Consider the following 20,038-nt stretch of genomic DNA (forward strand, 5'->3'; position numbering starts at 1 on the left):
CTCAGTATCATAGTAATGATCTAATATGAGATAAGAGGTTCACAATGATTTCTTGTGATGTTAAGGATGTTGGGACTCACCCTCTGTCATCATGCATTTAGAGTGGTGAGCTTTTATTTCTGTTTTTCATTTAATTTTTCCCTACTCGTGTATGTGTGTGTGTTCTGTTGGCTCTGAGACCAAGATAACTTCTAGAAGAAAAACATTTAATTGCGGGCTTTCTTATGGTTTCAGGAAATTATTAGTCCATTATCATGGCATGAAGTATGACAGTAGGTGTGCAAACATGGCACTGGAGCTTTAGTTAAGAGCTTACGTATTGGTCTGAATGCCAAGTGGCAGAGACAGAAATTGGGCCTAGCATAGATTTTTGAAACCTCGAAAGCCCATTCCCAGTACACACCACCTTGAACAAGTCTGCATGTCCAAATCCTCCTTCCTGAACAGTCCTACAGCTGGAAGCCAAGCATTCAAATATAAGAATCTATGGGTGCCCTTCTTATTTAAACTCTCTCATTTAAACACTCTCTTTTCTTTCTTTCTTTCTTTCTTTCTTTCTCTTTCTTTCTTTCTTTCTTTCTTTCTTTCCTTCTATCTTTCTTTCTTCTTTCTGTCTGTCTTTCTGTCCTTCTTCCTTCCTCCTTCCTTCCTTCTTTCCTTCATTTCCTTCCTTTCCTTCCTTCCTTCCTTCCTTTCCAGGTCCCCTGGAGTTGGAGTTACAGGCAGGTAAACTAAGGTCCTCTGCAGGAGTAGTACACATTCTCAACTGCTGAGACATCTCTCCAGCCCCAGAAAGTTTCTTGAGTTTAGTTTTAAAATATCTCTAGATTAAAGAAATGCTCAACATCATTAGTCATCAGGGAAATGCAAATCAAAACAACCCTGAGATTTCACCTTACACACACCAGAATGGCTAAGATCAAAAACACAAGTGACAACACATGCTGGAGAGGTTGTGGAGAAAGGAGAACCCTCCTCCACTGCTGGTGGGAATGTAAACTTGTACAACCACTCTGGAAAGCAATCTGGAGCTTTCTCAGACAATTAGGAATAGCATTTCCTCAAGATCCAGCCATACTACTCCTAGGCATATATCCAAAAGAGGCTCAAGTATACAATAAGGACATTTGCTCAACCATGTTTGTAGCAGCTTTATTTGTAATAGCCAGAAGCTGGAAACAACCAAGATTCCCCTCCACTGAGATATGGATACAGAAAGTATGGTACATCTACACAATGGAATACTACTCAGCAATTAAAAAGAAGGAAATCATGAAATTTGCAGGTAAATGGTGGGAACTGAAAAAGATCATCCTGAGTGAGCTATCCCAGAAGCAGAAAGACACACACGGTATATATTCACTCATATAGTCATATAATATAGAGTAAACCTACTAAAATCTGTACACCTAAAGAAACTAATCAAGAGGGAGGACTCTGGCTAAAATGCTCAATCCCCATCCAGAAAGGCAAAGAGGATGGACATCAGAAGGAGAAAATAGGGCACAAGTTAGGAGCCTGTCACAGAGGGCCTCTGAAAGTCTCTGCCCTGCAGACTATCAAAGTAGATGCGACTTATGGCCAACCCTTGGGCAGAATGCAGGGAATCTTATGAAAGAAGTGGGAAACAGTAAGATCTGGAGAGGACAGGAGCTCCACAAGGAGAGCAAGAAAACCAAAAAATCTGAGCACAGGGGTCTTCCCTGAGACTGATACTCCAACCAAGTAGCATGCATGAAGATAACCTAGAACCCCTACACAGATGTAGTCCATGGCAGTTCAGTCTCCAAGTAGGTTCCTAGTAATGGGAACAGGGACTATCTCTGACATGAACTGATTGGCCTGCTCTTTGATCACCTCCCCCTCAGGAGGGAGCAGCCTTACCCGTCCACAGAGGAAGACAATGCAGCCACTCCTGATGAGACCTAATAGACTAGGATCAGAAGGAAGGAAAAGAAGACCTCCCCTATCAGTGGACTTGGGGAGAGGCATGTGTGGAGAAGGGGAGGAAGGGAAGGATTAGGAGGGGAGGAGGGAGGGAGCTACAGGGGGATACAAAGTGAATAAAGTGTAATTAATAAAAAAATTAAAAATATATCTCTAGAGAAAAATACAGAAAATAATTCACAGATTTCCCCCCACCTCCAGATGCTACCCTTTGGATTTTAACTTGTAAAGGCTTGTTATCTCTGTTTCTAGTAGAAGGGCTAATGATAAGTGCTACCTTTTTTTAAAGGTCATTAAGTATATAGATATTTTAAAATGTGTGTTTTTTATGGTGGTGGGACCATGCCTGTAATCTCAGAACTTCAGAGACTAAGGGAAGAGGATCATTTGTTTGGGGTCAGCCTGCACTACATGTCACTTCTGTCTCAAAACACAGTAACAAAAAAGAATATAGTAATGCTACTTTTTTGTTGTTGTTTTAAAAATTAAATTACCATAATCTATAAAGAACTCAGGTTAAACCGCAACAATTCAAGCAATCCAATTAAAAAATGGGGTACGGAGCTAAACAGAGAATTTTCAATAGAGGAATATTGAAAGGCAGAGAAACACTTAAAAAAATGTTCAATATCCTTAGCTATCAGGGAAACGCAAATCAAAACAACCGTGAGATTTCACCTTATATCCATCAGAATGGCTAAGATCAAAACCCCAAGTGAGAACATATGCTGGAGAGGATGGGGAGAAAGGGGAACCCTCCTCCACTGCTGGTGGGAATGTAAACTTGTACAACCACTCTGGAAATCAACCTGGTACTTTCTCCGACAATTAGGAATAGCGCTTCCTCAAAATCCAGCTATACCACTCCTTGACATATATCCAAAAGGTGCTCAAGTATAGAACAAGGACATTTGCTCAACCATGTTCATTGTAGCTTTATTTGTAATAGCCAGAATCTGGAAACAACCCAGATGTCCCTCAGTTGAGGAATGGATACAGAAACTGTGGTACATTTACACAATGGACTATTACTCAGCAATGAAAAACAAGGAAATCATGAAATTTGCAGGCAAATGCTGGGAACTAGAGAAGATCATCCTGAGTAAGCTATCCCAGAAGCAGAAAGACACACATGGTATATACTCACTTATAAGCGGATATTAGACATGAAATATAGAATAATCATACTAAAATCTGTACACCTAAAGAAGCTAATCAAAAAGGAGGACCCTGGGTAAGATGTTTAATCTTCATTGAGAAAGGCAAATGGAATGCACATTGGAAGAGGAAGAAAACAGGGAACAGGACAGGAGCCTACCACAGAGGGCCTCTGAAAGATTCTACCCAGCAGGATATCAAAGCAGATGCTGAGACTCATAGCCAAACTTTGGGCAGAGTGCAAGGAATCTTATAAAAGGAGGAGGAGATAAAAAGACCTGGAGGAGACAGGAGCTCCACAAGGAGAGAGAAAAAAAAAAATATCTGGGCACCGGGGTCTTTTCTGAGACTGATACTCCAACCAAGGACCATGCATGGAGATAACCTAGAACCCCTGCATAGATATAGCCTGTGGCAGCTCAGTGTTCAAGTGGGTTCCCTAGTAATGGGAACAGGGACTGTCTCTGACATGAACTCTGTGGCCTGCTCTTTGATCATCTCCCCCTGAGGGGATGCAGCCTTACCATGCCACAGAAGAAGATAATGCGGCCAGTCCTGATAAGACCTGATAGACTAGGATCAGATGGAAGGGGAAGAGGACCTCCTGTATCAGTGGACTGGAGGAGGGGCATAGGAGAAGAAGAGGGAGGGCAGGTGGGATACAAAGTGAATAAACTGTAAGTAATAAAAAATACATTAATTAAAAAAGCAAAAAATTTAATTTAATTAATGCAGTAAGTAAAATTTTATGTAGTAATGAGGTAATGTGATGGTTTGGTACATGTATATATTACATAACCTGTAATTCAGGTCAACCATTTTTCCTGGCTTGTACACTTTCAACCATGTAAGATGTTACAGTTATCTACACTCACCCCACTTTGTACCAGCACACCAGAACTTCATCCCAATCCCACTGTAACTTAGAACCTTTTTAAATTTTTTTAGTTTTTTATATTAATTATACTTTATTCACTTTATTTCCCAGCTGTAGTACCTACCCTTCCTCATTCCCTCCCAACCCTGCCCTCAATGCTACATTTTTTTTGAAGCTTTGCTACTTGCCAAATGCTTTTTTTTTCAGTTTACTGATGTTGAGTCTTGTGACTGTGCTGTACGTTGGACGTGATAAATTACCTTTCCTGCAGCTGTGGAGACAGCCCAGCAGGTAAAGCACTTGCCCTATAAGTTTGAGGCCCAGTGTTCGGATCCCCAGAGCCATATAAATGCCATATGAATGTGGCTGTCACCTGCAATCCCTAGGCACTGGAGGCAGAGATAAGGAATTCCCCCAGAAATAAGCTGGCTAGCCAGGCTAGGTGACATGAGTTCATACACACACACACACACACACAATAAAAAAAAAATCTTCATCTGCTCCTTGAGGAAAGTTAGATCCAGATTAAATCATAAGAGGTCAGGAAACAATTCCACAGCTCCATTCTGTAGCTCCTCCATTTCTGAATGAAATGAATCTTCCCTCCCCCCTTTTTATTTGTGTGTGCTTGGGGAGAGAATATGCTGGGAGTGGTGTTTTGGGGTGCCGTCTCTCTTGTTCCTGCTGCTAATAGCATACTCCAGGTTAGGTTGGAATGTTCAGGCGTATTCCATTGTCTTTACTTCCTACTTGGTAGTAGGAATGGTCACAGTGTCTGGTTTCTTGTTTGTTTGTGTTCTGGGGAATTAAACTCAGTCAGGTTTGTGTGTTAAGCACTTTTATACATTTCCTTGATCTTAATGAAAATTTCTTTTTAGTTGTTTGTTTTGGTTTCTTTGAGATAGGATTTCTGTATGTAGCTCTGGCTGTTCTATAGACTGTACTGGCTTCTGACCCAGAGATCCACTTGCCTCTTTCCCAAGTGCTGGGATTAAAGGTGTGTTCAACCACACCCATTGTTTTTTCTTTTAGTTTTTAAGTGTGTGTGTGTGTGTGTGTGTGTGTGTGTGTGTGTGTGTGTACATGCCATTGTGTGCACATATGGAGATCAGAGGTCATAGTTGGGATGTTGGTTGTCTTCTTCCATCATGGGATACAGGGATCACACTTGAATTATCAGGCTTGGATATTTATCCACTAAGTCATGTTGCTAAAAGTGATATAAATTTCTTAAAAAGCATATATTTCAAGGCTATTCTGAGGGAAGGGAATTTTGAAAAGGAAGAGAGTAGTTATCTCCTGTTATGGGCACCTTTGTGTGTAGTGTCTCCTGTATGTCATAGTAAACATAGTACTATATGTAACAATTGATGTGTGTGTGCATCTAGCTCAAAGACTCAACTACCCCAGAAAACTCTCTTCTAGGCCTGGAGCACCCTTCTCACTTGTGAACACCCTAGATTTGGCAGGAGGAGCTCCTCTTGGTGACTGTTACCCTTTAAACATATCTACTGGGTGGTTGAATGGGAAGACACCCAAATTATGCTGTCTGAATGAGCCGTGTGTATTCCTCAGCAGATCTGCGCTGTCTCTGCACTAGCAAACTTCGTAGCAGGGGTGGGTGCGCATGATAGATGCAGTGCCTCACTGTAAGGAACGCGGTAGCATGCACTGCTTCCTGAATGTTTCCTCACATGCCTCCATTTCACTGTGAAGTTTTTAAAGTCCCATCTCTGCCATTCTTTATACAGCACCAAATACATTTCTAATTTATTTTGTGATACTGGCTCTGAGCCATTGCCTGTGAGTGTGAATCAGGTGTTCTATCACTGAACTGTAGCCCCACATTTTTTACATAATTATTTTGCTTGGCATGAACACACATCTGTAATCCCAACACTCAGGTGCAGAAGCAAAAGAACTCTAATTCAGGTCTAACCTGCACTACAAAATGTACCTTCCCTCACAAAACAACAGATAATTATTTTTTGAAAGCACAGTTTGCAGGGATAGCTCTCAACGATAATTCCAATTATTTTATAACCCAAGACAGAGTCTTGCTAGGTAGGACAGGCTGGTCTTGTTGCTACCTTTGCCTCCCAAATTCTGGGGTCACCAGCATGTACCACCACGCCCTGGAAAAATGTAAGTCCCAGTTCATAGGTCCTTGGTTTCTGTTGTACCTGGCTTTGCCTCCATCTGTGACCACCGTACACCAGCTCATTCATAGAGCTCTTTTCTTTTATCTCATGGTGTCTGCCTGACAAGTATCAGCCGATAGATCACAGCGTCTTCACCCTCCCTCTGCTCCTTTAAGCCACTGTTCTCCCTTCTTTCCTCGCTTGTCTCCAAGTTCTTGTTAGCACTCCGGTGTTCTCAGTGTGAGTTCCGTTTCAGACCCTCCTCTGTTGCTGGTGGTGCCCCCTCTAGAGCCACAGTGTGCTGCCAGTGTCCTAGCACTCAATTTTGTCTAAGCCCATCCTGCTTCTGTGCTCTTGTGTTGCAGCGGTCACACAGGCTACTCGGTTCTTCGTAGGCTGATGCTGTCTGCAAGTGCTCGTTTTATCCATTTATTTCTGTGGTACTGGGGACTGAGCCCTCATGCTCTATCACTGAGCTACTTCCCAGGCCCTTTGTTTATTATGAGATGTGGTTTTAGAGTGCAGCCCATGCTGGAACTTGCATTTTTTCTGTTTTACCCTCCCACGGTGGCTGTCTGTCATTGTTTTACTGTGACAATATTAGACTTACTTATTTTCTAATGATAGTTTTCTGCTAAAATGTCTTGATAATGAGTTTTTAGGGGCTAGAGATGTGGCCCAGTGGTTAAGAGCACATATTGTTCTGTCCAGGGACCTGAGTTCAATTCCTAGTATTCACATCAGGCTGCCTATAACTCCAGCTCCAGGGGCATCAGACACCTGGGACCGGACCTCCGTGGGCACTTGAGCTCATGTGCATATACCCCCCATGCATATATTGAAATAATAAAAATATAAAATAATGACTTTTTGATCTATCATTTGCTTTGGGGTCCATATTTATTCTTGTGTGACTTTTTCCTCTGCCTTAGTCACCGCTCTGTGTCTGTGAAGAAACACCACGACTAAGCAACTTATGAAAGAAAGCATTTAGGAGGTAGAGAGGGGGCTCAGTGATTAGAACACTTGTTGCTCTGGCAGAGGACCTGAGTTCAATTCTCAGAACCCACATGGTGGCTCACAGCCATTTATAACACCAGTTTCAGGGGATCCAGCAGGCACACGTGTGTATATGTGCATGCTTGCAAAACATCCATATACATAAAATGAAACAAATCTTAAAAATAATTTTAAAAAAAGAAAGAAAGCTGGGCATGGTAGCACATGCCTTTATTCCCAGCACTCATGGAGGCAGAGGCAGGTAGATCACTATGAGTCTGAAGCCAGCCTGGTCTACAGTGAAAGTCCAGGACAGCCAAGGCTACACATAAAAGAAGAAGAAGGGGTGAAGAAGAAGAGGAAAGAAAGCATTTAATTGAGGGCTTGCTTACAGTTTCAGAGGGTGAGTTTATGACTGTCATGTCAGGAGGCTGGCAGCAGGCAGAAGGCAGAGAGAAAAAGAGAGAAGACCTGGTTGAGCTTTTGAAACCTCAAAGCCAACCCTCAGAGATACACTTCCTCCAACAAGGATATACTTCCTAATCCTTCCCAAACAGTTCTACCAACTGGGAACCAAGCATTTAAATATATGAGCCTGTGGGGGCCCTTCTTTTTCAAAACACCACAGCCCCTAGCTGGAGCAGTTCTAAAAGCCCAAAATAGGACTCATTCAAGTTTATCTTGATGAGTAAAATGAGTTTATTATGTATTAGTTCTGGAATAGTAGCAACTAGATAGTAGCTGCATTTTCCTGTCCCCTCTAAGTTCCTGTCTTTAAATGTCTGTAAATCCACAGCCAAACTGATACAAATAAGAGTTCAGAACACTACCTTATGTTGAAATAATAGAAATGACTCAAAACAAGGCATGCCTAAGTCATATTCTAGGAGAGCTATGTTTTTAGGTGACCCCATCCCTCCATCAATGATTGTGCCAGTGTCCTGGCAAGTGCTGTCTGACTGTGGGAGGTCGGTTTTTCCCTACTGTCTGGCACATGGAAAAACCAGTGACCCTGGCTGTGATCTAGGGTCAATTCACCATGTGTATTATTAGTCTATATCAACTGGTGGAAGCTGTAAACTTGATTTTGAAACTTTTCTCGCATTTTTTTTCTTTGTTGACTTTTAAATTTTTTTCATAATTATTTTAGGATTTCATTCTGTATTTCAGGATGGGTTGGAATTTACTGTGTAGACTAGGCTAGTCTCAAATTTGCAGCCTCCCTCCTACCTCTCTGCCTTTGAAGTACTGGGATTGTAGGCAAGTGCCACCACAATTTCAGTGTATCTTGAAAGTTTTAATGCAGTTTTGGTTTGGTTTGGTTTGGTTTGGGTTCTTTTTTTTTTTTTTTGTGGCAAAATACATACAATAAAAAATAGCATGAAAATTTCCATGTATCTTTTATGTTGCCCAGGCTGACTCAGAGAGTGCTATGCAATCTTAAATTGCCTCAGCTGGCTGGCCTCAAACTTTTAATACTTCTGCCTTAGCCTCCCCCCTGCTGGGATTAAAGGCCTGTGTCACCACACGACTTGCAGCTTATATCTTAACCATTTTTGAGTGACAGTTGAGTGGTGTTAAAAATGTTCTTTTGTTTGTTTGGTTTTGGTTTTATTTTTTTGAGACAGGGTTTCTCTGTGTAGCCTTGGCTGTGCTGGACTCACTTTGTAGACCAGGCTGGCCTGGAACTCACAGAGATCTGCCTGCCTCAGCCTCCCCAAGTGTTGGGACTAAAGGAGTGTGCCACCGTGCCCAGCTGTTAAATATGTTCTTAATATTGAGCATGATGGGCATGGTGGCACATGATTGTAGTCCCAGCACAAAGGAGGCAGACAGATCACTGTGAGTTTGAGGCTAGCCTTGTCTACAAAGTGAGCTCATGACAGCCAAGGCTACACAGAAACCCTGTCTCAAAAAACAAAAAAAAAAAAAAAACCCATCCCCCACACACACACAATTAAACAAAACAAATAACAACAAAAATACTGTGCACCATCACCACCATCCTTTCCCAGGACTCTTTTATCTTATAAAACTGGAAACTCTGAACCTATTAAACTATAAGGTCCCATTTCCTCCTATACCAAGTTCTTGGCAACTCATTTTTCTGTCTTTGATATGGGGTCCCTAAGAGATCTATAGACTCGAGCTCATGCAGGACTTGCCTTTTTGTGGCTGGCTTACTTAATTGTTCCAATTTTGCAACTTATAATGTGTGCTTTTATACTAATTTTGGCAGTAAAACATCTTTGGGAACCCTGTGAACCTTACACTTTATCTCTCAGCTTTCACTTTATCTCTCAGCTTTAAAAATGAGTAATTCTACCTGCTCCTCATCTCATCGCACATTTGAATTTTATTGTCTGGGCTGGAAAAAAAAAATCTGAGCTTTTGATCAGAGACGCTTTGCTCCTGAAGGATTGATGATCCAGCCTTTAATTCTCAACTTCAGAACAGGGAGAGGAACTAGAAGGATATCTCAGTGGTTAAGAGCAACGGCTGCTCCCTCTCAGAGGACCAGAGTTCAATTGTCACCATCTACACTGGGTAGCTCACAACCACTGGTGACACCAGCTTTCTTCTGGCCTCCATGGGCAAATGCATGGGGAAACAAATGCAGATCTTAAGTAAAAGTACAAGGAGAGCTCTTAACATTCCTGATTCACCCAGATGTGATCAAGCTTTCCTCCACCGTAGTCTGCACTGCCCTGCCTTCCTCTCTGTAATGGATTGTACCCTCAACATATGAGCCAGAATAATCCCTCCTCCCTTGAAAACTAGGAGGGCTGTGGAAGCCCTGTAATCTCAATACTGGACGACTGAAGGAAGAGAATAGCTGTGAGTTCAGAGACACTTGGGATGAAGAGGAATTGTAGTATCAACAAAACCAAAATATAGATACTTGCATTGGTTTTCGGGAATTATCAGAATCGGTTACATCTCTCTATATTTTATTTTGTTTTTCTCCTGACAGCCTCTTGCCTGCCTGATGGGACTACCTTAGAGCCTGAGTACTACTTCTCCACCATCAGCTCCAGTTTTTCTGTCTCTCCCCTGTTCAATGGCATCACCTACAAGGAGTTTAATATTCCTCTGGAAATGCTTCGGGAACTCTTAAACTTGGTAAGCAAGACCCAAGGACATAGAGCAAAGGAAAACCAGTCCTTGGAAGACTTGTTGCTGTTATTGTTGCTTGTTTGTTTTTTTTCAGAGCTAGTAGCCCTGGCTGGCCCTGAACTTCCAATCTTCCTGCCTGTGTCTCCCAAGTGCTCAGATGGCACATATCACTGTGCCCAGTTAGTTAACATTATGGCAATGGGGATTGAATCTAGGGCCTGCCTATCATTGAGCTATATACCTAGACTTAAAAAAACAGAACAAACAACAAAACCATACTTTTAACTTTGAAGCAGTCTTAGCCATTTTACCCAGACAGGCCTCATACTTCAGTTCTTCCTGTTTCAGCCTCCCAAGAGCTATGATTACAGATTTGTGCTTCAGGCCCAGCAGAAGCCTTTAATTTCTTCTCCCCCTCTTCTTCCTCCTCCTCCTCTTCTTTTTCTTCTTCCTCTTCCTCTTTGTCCTTTTTTTTCTTTCAACAAGAAAATCTTAGAATACATATTAAATATCTCTGATCCAAAATACTTGGATCCAAAATACCAGAAATATTAAGTATTTGGGGTCATTTACAGATTTTTAAATTTTATGTATGCATAATGAGATATCTTAGGATGAGACCCAACTCTAAATGTGACATTCTTTTGCTCTTAATATCTATGCTTCTTACACATATAGAAGGTTATTTTATCGATTTCTTTTCTTTTCTTTGAAACAGTCTTGCTCTGTTGCCTAAGCTAAATTCAAACTTCTGAGCTTAAGAGATCCTCACATCATGGCTGTTGGAGTGTCTGGGACCACAGACACTATTATACCTGCTTTTATGCCTTGCTTATACAATGCCTTGAATAATATCAGATGTGGAATTTTCCACTTGGAGCAACATATTGATATAAAATTAGTGTGAATTTGGAATTTCAGATTTTTGTCATAGGGTACTCAGCCTGTACCATTATTTCCAGGTACAATAGACTTAATGAACTGGCAAATTGAAGGAAAGAAAGTAAAATTCCCTCCCTAGGGAAGTTGTAAAGCAGTGTCTACCGCTCCGTCTCGGGTCTCAAGGAGAGACAGATGAAATTCTGGCAAGTTCACTCTGGGGAACCAATGAATATATTGGGTGTCCCTACAGAAGAACCTAGGTGAGGAGTTAGGGTTTACACACAGGGTAACCCCTTTGGACAGTCCTCCCCCAACTCATCACACCTGGAAAGCCTTACCCACTACCAATGAGGGCTCCCTGCCCCCCAGTCTTTCCCAGTCTCTACTTCCATTGGCCATGTACAGCACTGCCAGGTGGTAGGAGCAGCAAGCACCCTGTAGAGAATCCGTGCTCTACTCAAAGCCTATGGGGGCTGATTGTGAGCCATCGGCAGGTTCATCTGGGATGGTCTGTTTTGGGAGGCGCACAGCTGAACTCCACATGATGATGGTTGCTTGGCTTTGAGCACATTCACTCACGACATGTTCTGTAGTATTCTTTATTTAATCCTCACACTAAATATGTGGAGAGGCATCCTATATTTCCATTCTGAAGAGACACATGTCAAGTATATCAAGCAGGGCAGGGCAGAGCAGGGCAGGATCAGTCCAAGCTCTCAGATGCCACAAAAACAGCACTGTTCCTGTGTATTTGATTTACTCTAAGGAGTTGCTATGCTAACTTGACTTTTTTGGGGTAGCCATAGAAGGCTTCTGTGCTGTTGTTTGCATCCTGAATAGGTGGCTCTTTGGCAGAAAGATTGCAGTGAGGTTGAGGCCAGCTGGGGCTATAGAGTGAGTCTGTGTGTCAAAAACTAAAGTGAGCTCAGATGTGACAGTGCACACCTTTAATCCCAGCACTGGGGAGATAGAGGTAGGAGAATTTCAGTAAGTTTGAGGTCAACCAGGGCTATGTAGTGGAACCCTATTTCCAAGAAAACAAACAAAGAAATTCAACCAGAGAGACAGACTTGGTGTCGTAGCACAGACATATACACACACCCAGCTAATGAAGAGGATGTATAACCTGTGCTCAAGCTGGACTGTGGAGAAGAACCAGTGAGTCACTGTGCCAGGTCATTAGGAGCCACCAGTGCTAGAGTCCTAGGTGTTTAGGGCAGGGTTATGTTGCAGGAACCTCTCACAGCTGTGCTTGGTAGCTGAGCAGTGCCCTGCACATTCTGCCATCTTGAAAATAGAAATCTAACATTGGCAACTTGCAGCGAGTTGCTCAATCACTTCCTTTATTTTTATTGTCAGTCATTTTCAGGGTAAGAAAAGCCTGAATTCTCAGATGATCTGAGAATATTAAGGACGTTTTGTGCATCTGGCTTGATCATTGTTCTATTGATATGTTGTTGAGCTACTTTCCATTACATTTAGCACTACAAATTTATTGGGTTCTTTTAGTTTTTTTTTTTAATTTTTTTAAAGATTATTTATTTATTATGTATACAGTGTTCTGCTTGCATGTACACCTGCACACCAGAAGAGGGTACCAGATCTCATTATAGATGGTTGTGAGCCACCATGTGATTGCTGGGAATTGAACTCAGGACCTCTGGAAGAGCAACCAGTGCTCTTAACTTCTGAGCCATCTCTCCAGCCCTCTTAATTTTTTTTAAAGATTTATTTACTTTATGTGTGTGAATGTTTTATATGTATGTCACCAAGTGCGTGTCTGGTGCCCATGAAGTCAGAAGACGGAATCAGATCCCCTCAAACTAGAGTTATAGGCAGTTGTGAGCCACCACAATTGGTGCTGGGAACCAAACCTGGATCCTCTGCAAAAGCCAACAAATGCTCTTAACCACTGAACCATCTCCCCAGCTCCTGGTTTTTCCCTTTTTAAACATTTTGAGGATTGAACCCAGCACCTTGGGCATGGTAAGCATGTTCCTTACCACTGAGCCCACCCCAGCCTAATAAGGTTTTACCTATCAACATCTCTGTCATTGGGTAAAAGAAGCTGGCTTCCTGTCTATTTAACGTCTTCATGTGACTGGTCTCTAACAGGTGAAGAAGATCGTTGAGGAGCCTGTTCTCAGATCCTTAGATGCAGCTGTAGCCAGCGTGATGGAGGTATGTGCCTTCTGTGGACATTGGGATGAAATTAGCCTGACTTATGTCTGCAAAGAGAAAGCAGGAATTGTTCTTAGGAGGGTTGGCATGAAGGATAGCTTGCAGTGAGTGATCAACTTATTTTAACCTTAGTCCCAACATATCCCAACATATCTATGACCTGCTGCTTGCCTATGCCTGTCTCTTTTAATCACATCACCACACAGTACCTTTAACTGGTAGTGAATGTCTTCGTTTCACAATTGGAAGGTTCATAAGGGTTGACTAATATGCTCATGTCACACACTTAGGAAGGTTAGAGTCAGCTGAGACTTTCTGGATTTTATCTTCCTTGCCTCTTTGATGCTTCCAAAGCCTGCTTCTTTAGGCTGCAGAGTGTACTTACAGGGATGTGCAAGCCATGATTTCTGCGTGTATTTGGTACATATTGGGGGACTTTTTAAAAAAATGTATTTGGAGCCAAGGCCCACAGCTCTAATTATAGAATCATTACCCCTGGATTCTGGGCAGTTTCAGAATCTCAGTGGACATGAATCAGTGTGAGAATTCAAGTTGATTATTGCGCTCTCTCTCTCTTTCTCTCTCTCTCTCTGTCTCTGTGTGTGTGTGTGTGTGTGTGTGTGTGTGCATATTTTTGCTCTAAACACAGGCTCCTTACTTAAATTGGTATGTTTCCTCTTCTGGTTGTGACATAACAGACTGGTAAACCCACAAGGACTAAACTATAAAGTAGAAAGAGAACTCCCAGGGATCTTGGTGTACTTTAAACTGTCCCATTCTGCTCTGTAGTTGCCATCAGCAACCTTTAATGTCTGTGTGCTGTGTGTAGTTTCCTCTTCATTGGTCCTGACTAAGGGACACAGTTCCCATAACTCCCAACTTGCAGCCTGGCACTTTGCTGCAGATCATAACCCTTTTGCAAGTTGTCCTTTCTGTCAACCTGAGTTTTAGCTCTCACTCTCACTGTAGGTGAAGTTTGGGTCTCAGAGTTCTCTCGATCTGTCTGTCTTTCTCTCTCTTCTTCTTTTGAGATTTAATTTTGTTTCAGTGTGATTTGCTGGATTGCTTTCCATGTGCATGTAGTGTCCCCAGAGACCAAAAGAGGGTATTAGCTCCCGTTAAAATTAGAGTTACAGACAGTTGTGAGCTGCCATGTGGATTCTGGGACTCAAACCCTGGTCCTCTGGAATAGCAGTCAGTGCTCTCAACCACTGAGCCATCTCTTCAATCCCAGTTTCTTTTACCAGTATATAGTTATACATGGCTGATGGCTGAAAGCTGGACAGACTAACATCCAGTGCAGTGGTTCTCAGCCTTCCTAATGCTGTAGCCCTTTAATACAGTTCTTTCTGTTGAGGTATCCCCCAAACATAAATTATTTTTGTTGATACTTCATAACTGAAATTTTGCTACTGTTATGAATTGTAATGTAGATATCTGATATGCAGGATATCTGATTTGTGACCCCCAAAGGGGTTTTGACCCACAGGTTGAGAACCACTGATCTAGAGACTGGTTTGGTCTACACATGACTTGTAATGAAGTCAGTATGAGTCCTAAGAAAGAATTGTGACTTCCTGGAGATCCCCCTTAGGGCTTACCTTTTTTATTTTTATTTATTTTTTTAAGATTTATTTATTTATTATGTATACAATGTTCTACACACCTGCATACCAGAAGAGGGCACCAGATCTTGTATTAGATGGTTGTGAGCCACCATGTGGTTGCTGGGAATTGACCTCTGAAAGAGCAGCCAGTGCTTTTACCCTCTGAGTCATCCCTTCAGCTCCTATTTTTATTTTTTAAATATATGAGTGTTTCACTGCATGTATGTTCATGTACCACATGCATGCCTGTTGCCCATAGGCTGCGAGAAAGCATTGAATTCCCTGGAACTGGAATTACAAACAGTTGTGATTCACCATGAAAGTGCTAGGAATTGAACCCAGATCTTCTAGAACAGCAATAAGTGTTCTTAATCATGGATGCATCTCTTCATCCCCATAGTTCTTATCTTAATAGGGAAAACTGGAACTGTGGCATCCTAGGACACTTTTCCCTGTGAATGAACCAGGGTGGTTTTGATAGTTTTGTTTGTGAACAATATTTTTTTGTTTTGTTTTATTATTTTTTGAGACAGGGTTTTTTGTGTAGCCATGGCTGTCCTGGAATCCACTCTGTAGACCATGTTAGCCTCGAACTCAAAGATCCACCTGTCTCTGCCTCTGGAGTGCTGGGATTAAAGGTGCGTGCCAACAGCATCCAGCTAACAATTTTGGATTTTAGGATAAATATCCACTAGACGAGTTTTGTGCCAACAAGCACAGAAAAAAAAAAAAAAAGCTTTAAGTAGCTGGGAGTAGTACTGCATGCCTTTAATCCCAGTGCTCAGGAGGCAGAGGCAGGTGGGTCTCTGAGAGCTTGAGGCCAGCCTGCTCTACATAACAAGTTCCCAGACAGCGAAGGCTACACAGTGAGAGCCTACCTCAAACAATCCCCAAAAAGAGTTTCAGATGTTGACCTTAGCCATTACTCATTGGCAAATAGCAAACTGTAGCATATAGACCTAGAGAACATGAGGTGTGTAGCTAGTGAGTGCTGCAGCTGGACTGTGGGTATATGGCATGGATGACTCTAGAACCCTCTTTTGATCTCAGCTCTGAACTCTGGTCCGATCTTGAGCTACTCTCATATTTCCTATTTCATCTGTGCCCCTCCAGGGTGCTGTGAACACTGCTCAGGAAATAGCCATGAAACAGAGATTATCTATGGCCCTTAGTCAACAGCTTCTGTCAGTGCCCTCCTGAACACTGTGTGTCTCTCACACCTTGTTATCTTTTGATCTCCATGGGATTCTTGCCACACCATGCCTTCTCCATCCCCTTTCAGCCAATAATATCCAGAAGTTAAGGACTGCATCTTAACTCATTAGACCTTGTCTTAGTTGTTTTTTTTTTCTTACCAGTACTACATTTGAGATTAGATTGGTAAAGAATAATTCAAAGTTAATTTTATTTACAAAATGTACTAAATCTTGAAGTGCCCTAGCTATGGTGTCTTCCTTTGAAATGATGCTAGTGTTGGGTTCCCTTGCTGGTCTTTCACCTCCTTTATTTCCCATGTCAGATCAAAAACAGTGAACTATTAGTGGGGTTTGGTTGTTTTTTGTGGGTCTGTATAACTCTGGCCTGTAGACAGCAGGGCAGTGCATGGACCTCCTGTTTACTCTTGCCTTTTACTGAAGAAGGTAAGAGAGTAATTAAGACATGTGTTATGAGTCATAGTAAGTAGGTGCTCAGTTTAGATTGCAAAGACGCTAATATGCTGTAGGTGCTTGCTTGGCCTCTGTGTGCAGGACCACAGGCAGTTCAAAGCATTTCTGGGCTGTGGCAATGTGCCTGTTTTCTCTGCAGGCCAATCCCAATGTTGACCTGTACTATACAACCTGCAGTGATGTTCTTTACCTGACCATGTTCAAGATGCTTCGAGATACTCTGTACTACATGAAAGGTAAGGGTGGTAGATATGGCTGTGAGAGCAGGAGGATGGGTTCCCTGGTCACTCTTACAGGCTGGTACTTGCTTTCTGTTGGTGCCAACTTAAAAATCACATGTAAGCCAGATGTAGCTTATGGGTATAGGCCTGGATGCCTGGAAGGATGGGCTGAGCCCAGGAGTTTGAGACCAGCCTCATTAACATAGCAAGAGCCCTCTGTCTCAGAAAATAAAAGACATGATCACGTGACTGAACTTTAGAGGAAATAAGGATGCTAGTACTGCCAATGATGGCTGGAGAGATGGGTTTATTTCCTACTGTCTTTCTGCATTTTCCTATGCATGTAGTTTTGCATGTCAAATTTAGACATATCAGGGGAAAAAAGTATTTGCTTTATGTTTTAACTCAGAGACAGTAGAGCTTAACAATTTTACATGCATACTCAAAATTTACATTTCCTCCCAATTTCATATGTTTTTCTTATGTTGTTTCTTCTTAACATTAAATGTTCCTCTTAAATATGTTTTGATGACTACATAGTATTCCAGGATATAGATACACTATAATGTTAACTGAGAAACAGTCTTAGAGGCACCATAGCAGCAAAGATTTTGGTTTGCTGAGAGTACATTAGGAATGGCCAGCCAGGCTGTGTCCTAGAGTCCTCCTGCCTTGGCTGTTTGTTACTAGTGTGACCTATCACAAGGGTTCTAAAATTGTCAAACATACCAATGAGAATTTGGAAAGTCTAGAGACTTTGTATACCCCAAAGACCCATGGAGTTCTCTCTGCAACCAACCAACCAACCCATTTTTGCTGTTGTCTTATAACTAACCACTTTGAGAAAAATATATCATTAAGTATTTCCTGTTGTCAACTGAATGATCCCATTGATGATACATTTCCTTTTAGGTAGTTCATATATTTGGGTTTTAGTTTCTATTGGTTTAGGGTATAGCTCAGTGGTAAAACACTTGCCTACAGGTGTGAGTACCCTGACTGATCCCCAGTACCACCCAAACCAAAATAAAATAACCCAAAGCAAAACAAAACAAGCTAAAAGCTGGAGTTTGACTTTTGTCCTCTGAGCAACACCTTGTCTGCTTCTGGAGAACTAGGACAGCCTGCTCATGCTTGGCTCTGCAGGCATTCTTAGAACCACTGTAGCCAGCATCACAGATAACTTTTGCTTTTATTGAGAGGGAACATCCTTCACCATTGGCGTCTGCTGCCTGTGTTGTGGTGTGGCTATTTCCATCTGTGATTAGCCCCCACTTCCGCCCCAAACTTTCTTTCCCACAGACCTCCCCACCTCCTTTGTGAAAGAGATTCATGACTTTGTGTTGGAGCAGTTTAACATGAGCCAGGGGGAGCTCCAAAAGATTCTGCATGACACAGACAGGATCCACCATGAGATGAGCCCGCTCAAACTGCGCTGCCAAGCAAACGCTGCCTGTGTGGACCTCATGGTGTGGGCTGTGAAGGACGAGCAGGGTGAGCCCCAAGCTACCTCCCTACATCCTGTGAGTTCTAGGCCTATTCAAGGATCTGCCTATGTGTTTCCCAAACTGACTTCTAGAATGGTTGGCCCAGGCATTTGCTGTCCCTTGCTGCAGTGTGAGGCAGTGGACCTAGAAAGAAGAGGAAGCCCAAGGCCACCGAGGCTGTGCATTTCCTCTGCAGTTTTTTGATGGTTGTTTAGATTTTGCTCTGGAGAGGTAGAAGTTCATAGCTGAAGGGTAATAGGCTGATCCAGTGGGTGGGGAAGTCTGGGAAACATTCTTAGGGAGTATAACAATGAGACAAAAAGGGTCCCAACTAACAGAGAAAATACAACAGGCACACATCATATGGTGTGCCTTCAAAACTGCTTCAAAACTCTTAACTTCTCGGGTTAATGCCTGCAGCCAATATGTCTGTGGGGCTCAACTAAGCCAGTAAGATTAGCCAGTTAGAACATATTTTCTGAATGTTGCACTTTGGTGATCATTTGTATCTGTTTCTGATCCTAAATTAAGGTGCAGAAAACCTTTGCATCAAGCTGTCTGAAAAGCTACAGTCCAAGACATCCAGCAAGGTCATCATTGCCCATTTGCCCTTGCTAATTTGCTGCCTGCAGGTGAGTCTCGACAGTCCTTAAGATACTCAAACCTACCCACAGGGGCCCTTAGTGTTGCTCAGGCTGCCGTTGATTCTCCAGTATCAACAAGAGACAACAAAATTGTCCTCTAAAAAGTCTGACTTGAGCCTGCTGTGAACTGAGCACCGGCTGCTCCACATAGGTGAGCCATGTGTTTTTACAAGTGGTATCCAAGAGCTACTTGCCTTAACAGGGCCCTGGGGTCCTCCTTGATGTAAGACAGCCTTGCATCTAATCCAGGCCAGCAGTTGAGTTGTCCACATATGCCACAGGGCCTCACAGAAGGATGCCCTTGTTACAGTGCTGAGTTCTGCTTGGCTAAGGGCTCCCTCCTTGACCTAGATCCCATCAACTCCACCCCCGCCACTGCTTAACAGCCTGCTTTGTACCTTACGGTGTTTATTTAAAAAACATGAACAGTCTTAGCAAGAAATATTTGCCTTGATTGGTAAAAATTAGTCCCATAACTTCGGAAGTTTTGGTGAGACTTGGACATCAGAAGGGTTAAGCATCCCAAGGCCTTGTAGGCATTCCTTTCTGGACAGTGTGGTGACTTGATGTTGTGTTGCAGGGTCTGGGCCGCCTATGTGAAAGGTTCCCGGTGGTGGTGCACTCAGTGACACCATCTTTGAGAGACTTTCTGGTAATTCCATCCCCAGTGCTGGTGAAGCTCTATAAGTACCACAGTCAGTACCACACAGGTAACAGCGCTCATCTTCAGCATCCAGGGCTCCTATATTCTTGAGAAAGGGACTGTAACTGTTTGAGTTCTGTGACTGTACGTGTTGGGGCCCATTGCTCCTCCTCTACATCTTTCTTTCTGTCTTTCTCTACAGATAGCCCATTCTCTAGGTATCAGGCCTTTCTCTACCTCCCACTGAAGGCCCCTTACAATCTTGGTTTTGGTTTTGTTGCCTGGGTTTTTTTTGTTGTTGTTGTTGTTTGTGTGTGTGTGTGTGTGTGTGTGTGTGTGTGTGTGTGTGTGTGTGTGTGTATGTGTATGTGTTTTGACATTTTCTCTTGAGGAAGTTACTAGGAGTCCTGCTTGCCTGCCTTGCCTCCTTGGCTAGTAGGATGCCCTTGTTACAATTTTTAGTTTTC

The 20,038-nt window shown here is 42.5% G+C and overlaps 1 protein-coding gene across 1 annotated transcript in view; it reads left to right on the plus strand.

The window, feature by feature from the left end:
- Positions 1-20,038, plus strand: part of Pi4ka (phosphatidylinositol 4-kinase alpha) — a 117,715-nt gene that overhangs the window by 23,957 nt on the left and 73,720 nt on the right. The window contains exons 8-13 of the mRNA XM_021654527.2: positions 10,097-10,245; positions 13,237-13,302; positions 16,716-16,812; positions 18,100-18,291; positions 18,816-18,916; positions 19,509-19,638. Coding sequence (XP_021510202.1) covers positions 10,097-10,245; positions 13,237-13,302; positions 16,716-16,812; positions 18,100-18,291; positions 18,816-18,916; positions 19,509-19,638 — 735 coding nt within the window. The remainder of the gene's footprint in view (positions 1-10,096; positions 10,246-13,236; positions 13,303-16,715; positions 16,813-18,099; positions 18,292-18,815; positions 18,917-19,508; positions 19,639-20,038) is intronic.

The sequence above is a fragment of the Meriones unguiculatus genome, chromosome 17, assembly GCF_030254825.1.
Source record: "Meriones unguiculatus strain TT.TT164.6M chromosome 17, Bangor_MerUng_6.1, whole genome shotgun sequence".
NCBI lineage: Eukaryota > Metazoa > Chordata > Mammalia > Rodentia > Muridae > Meriones > Meriones unguiculatus.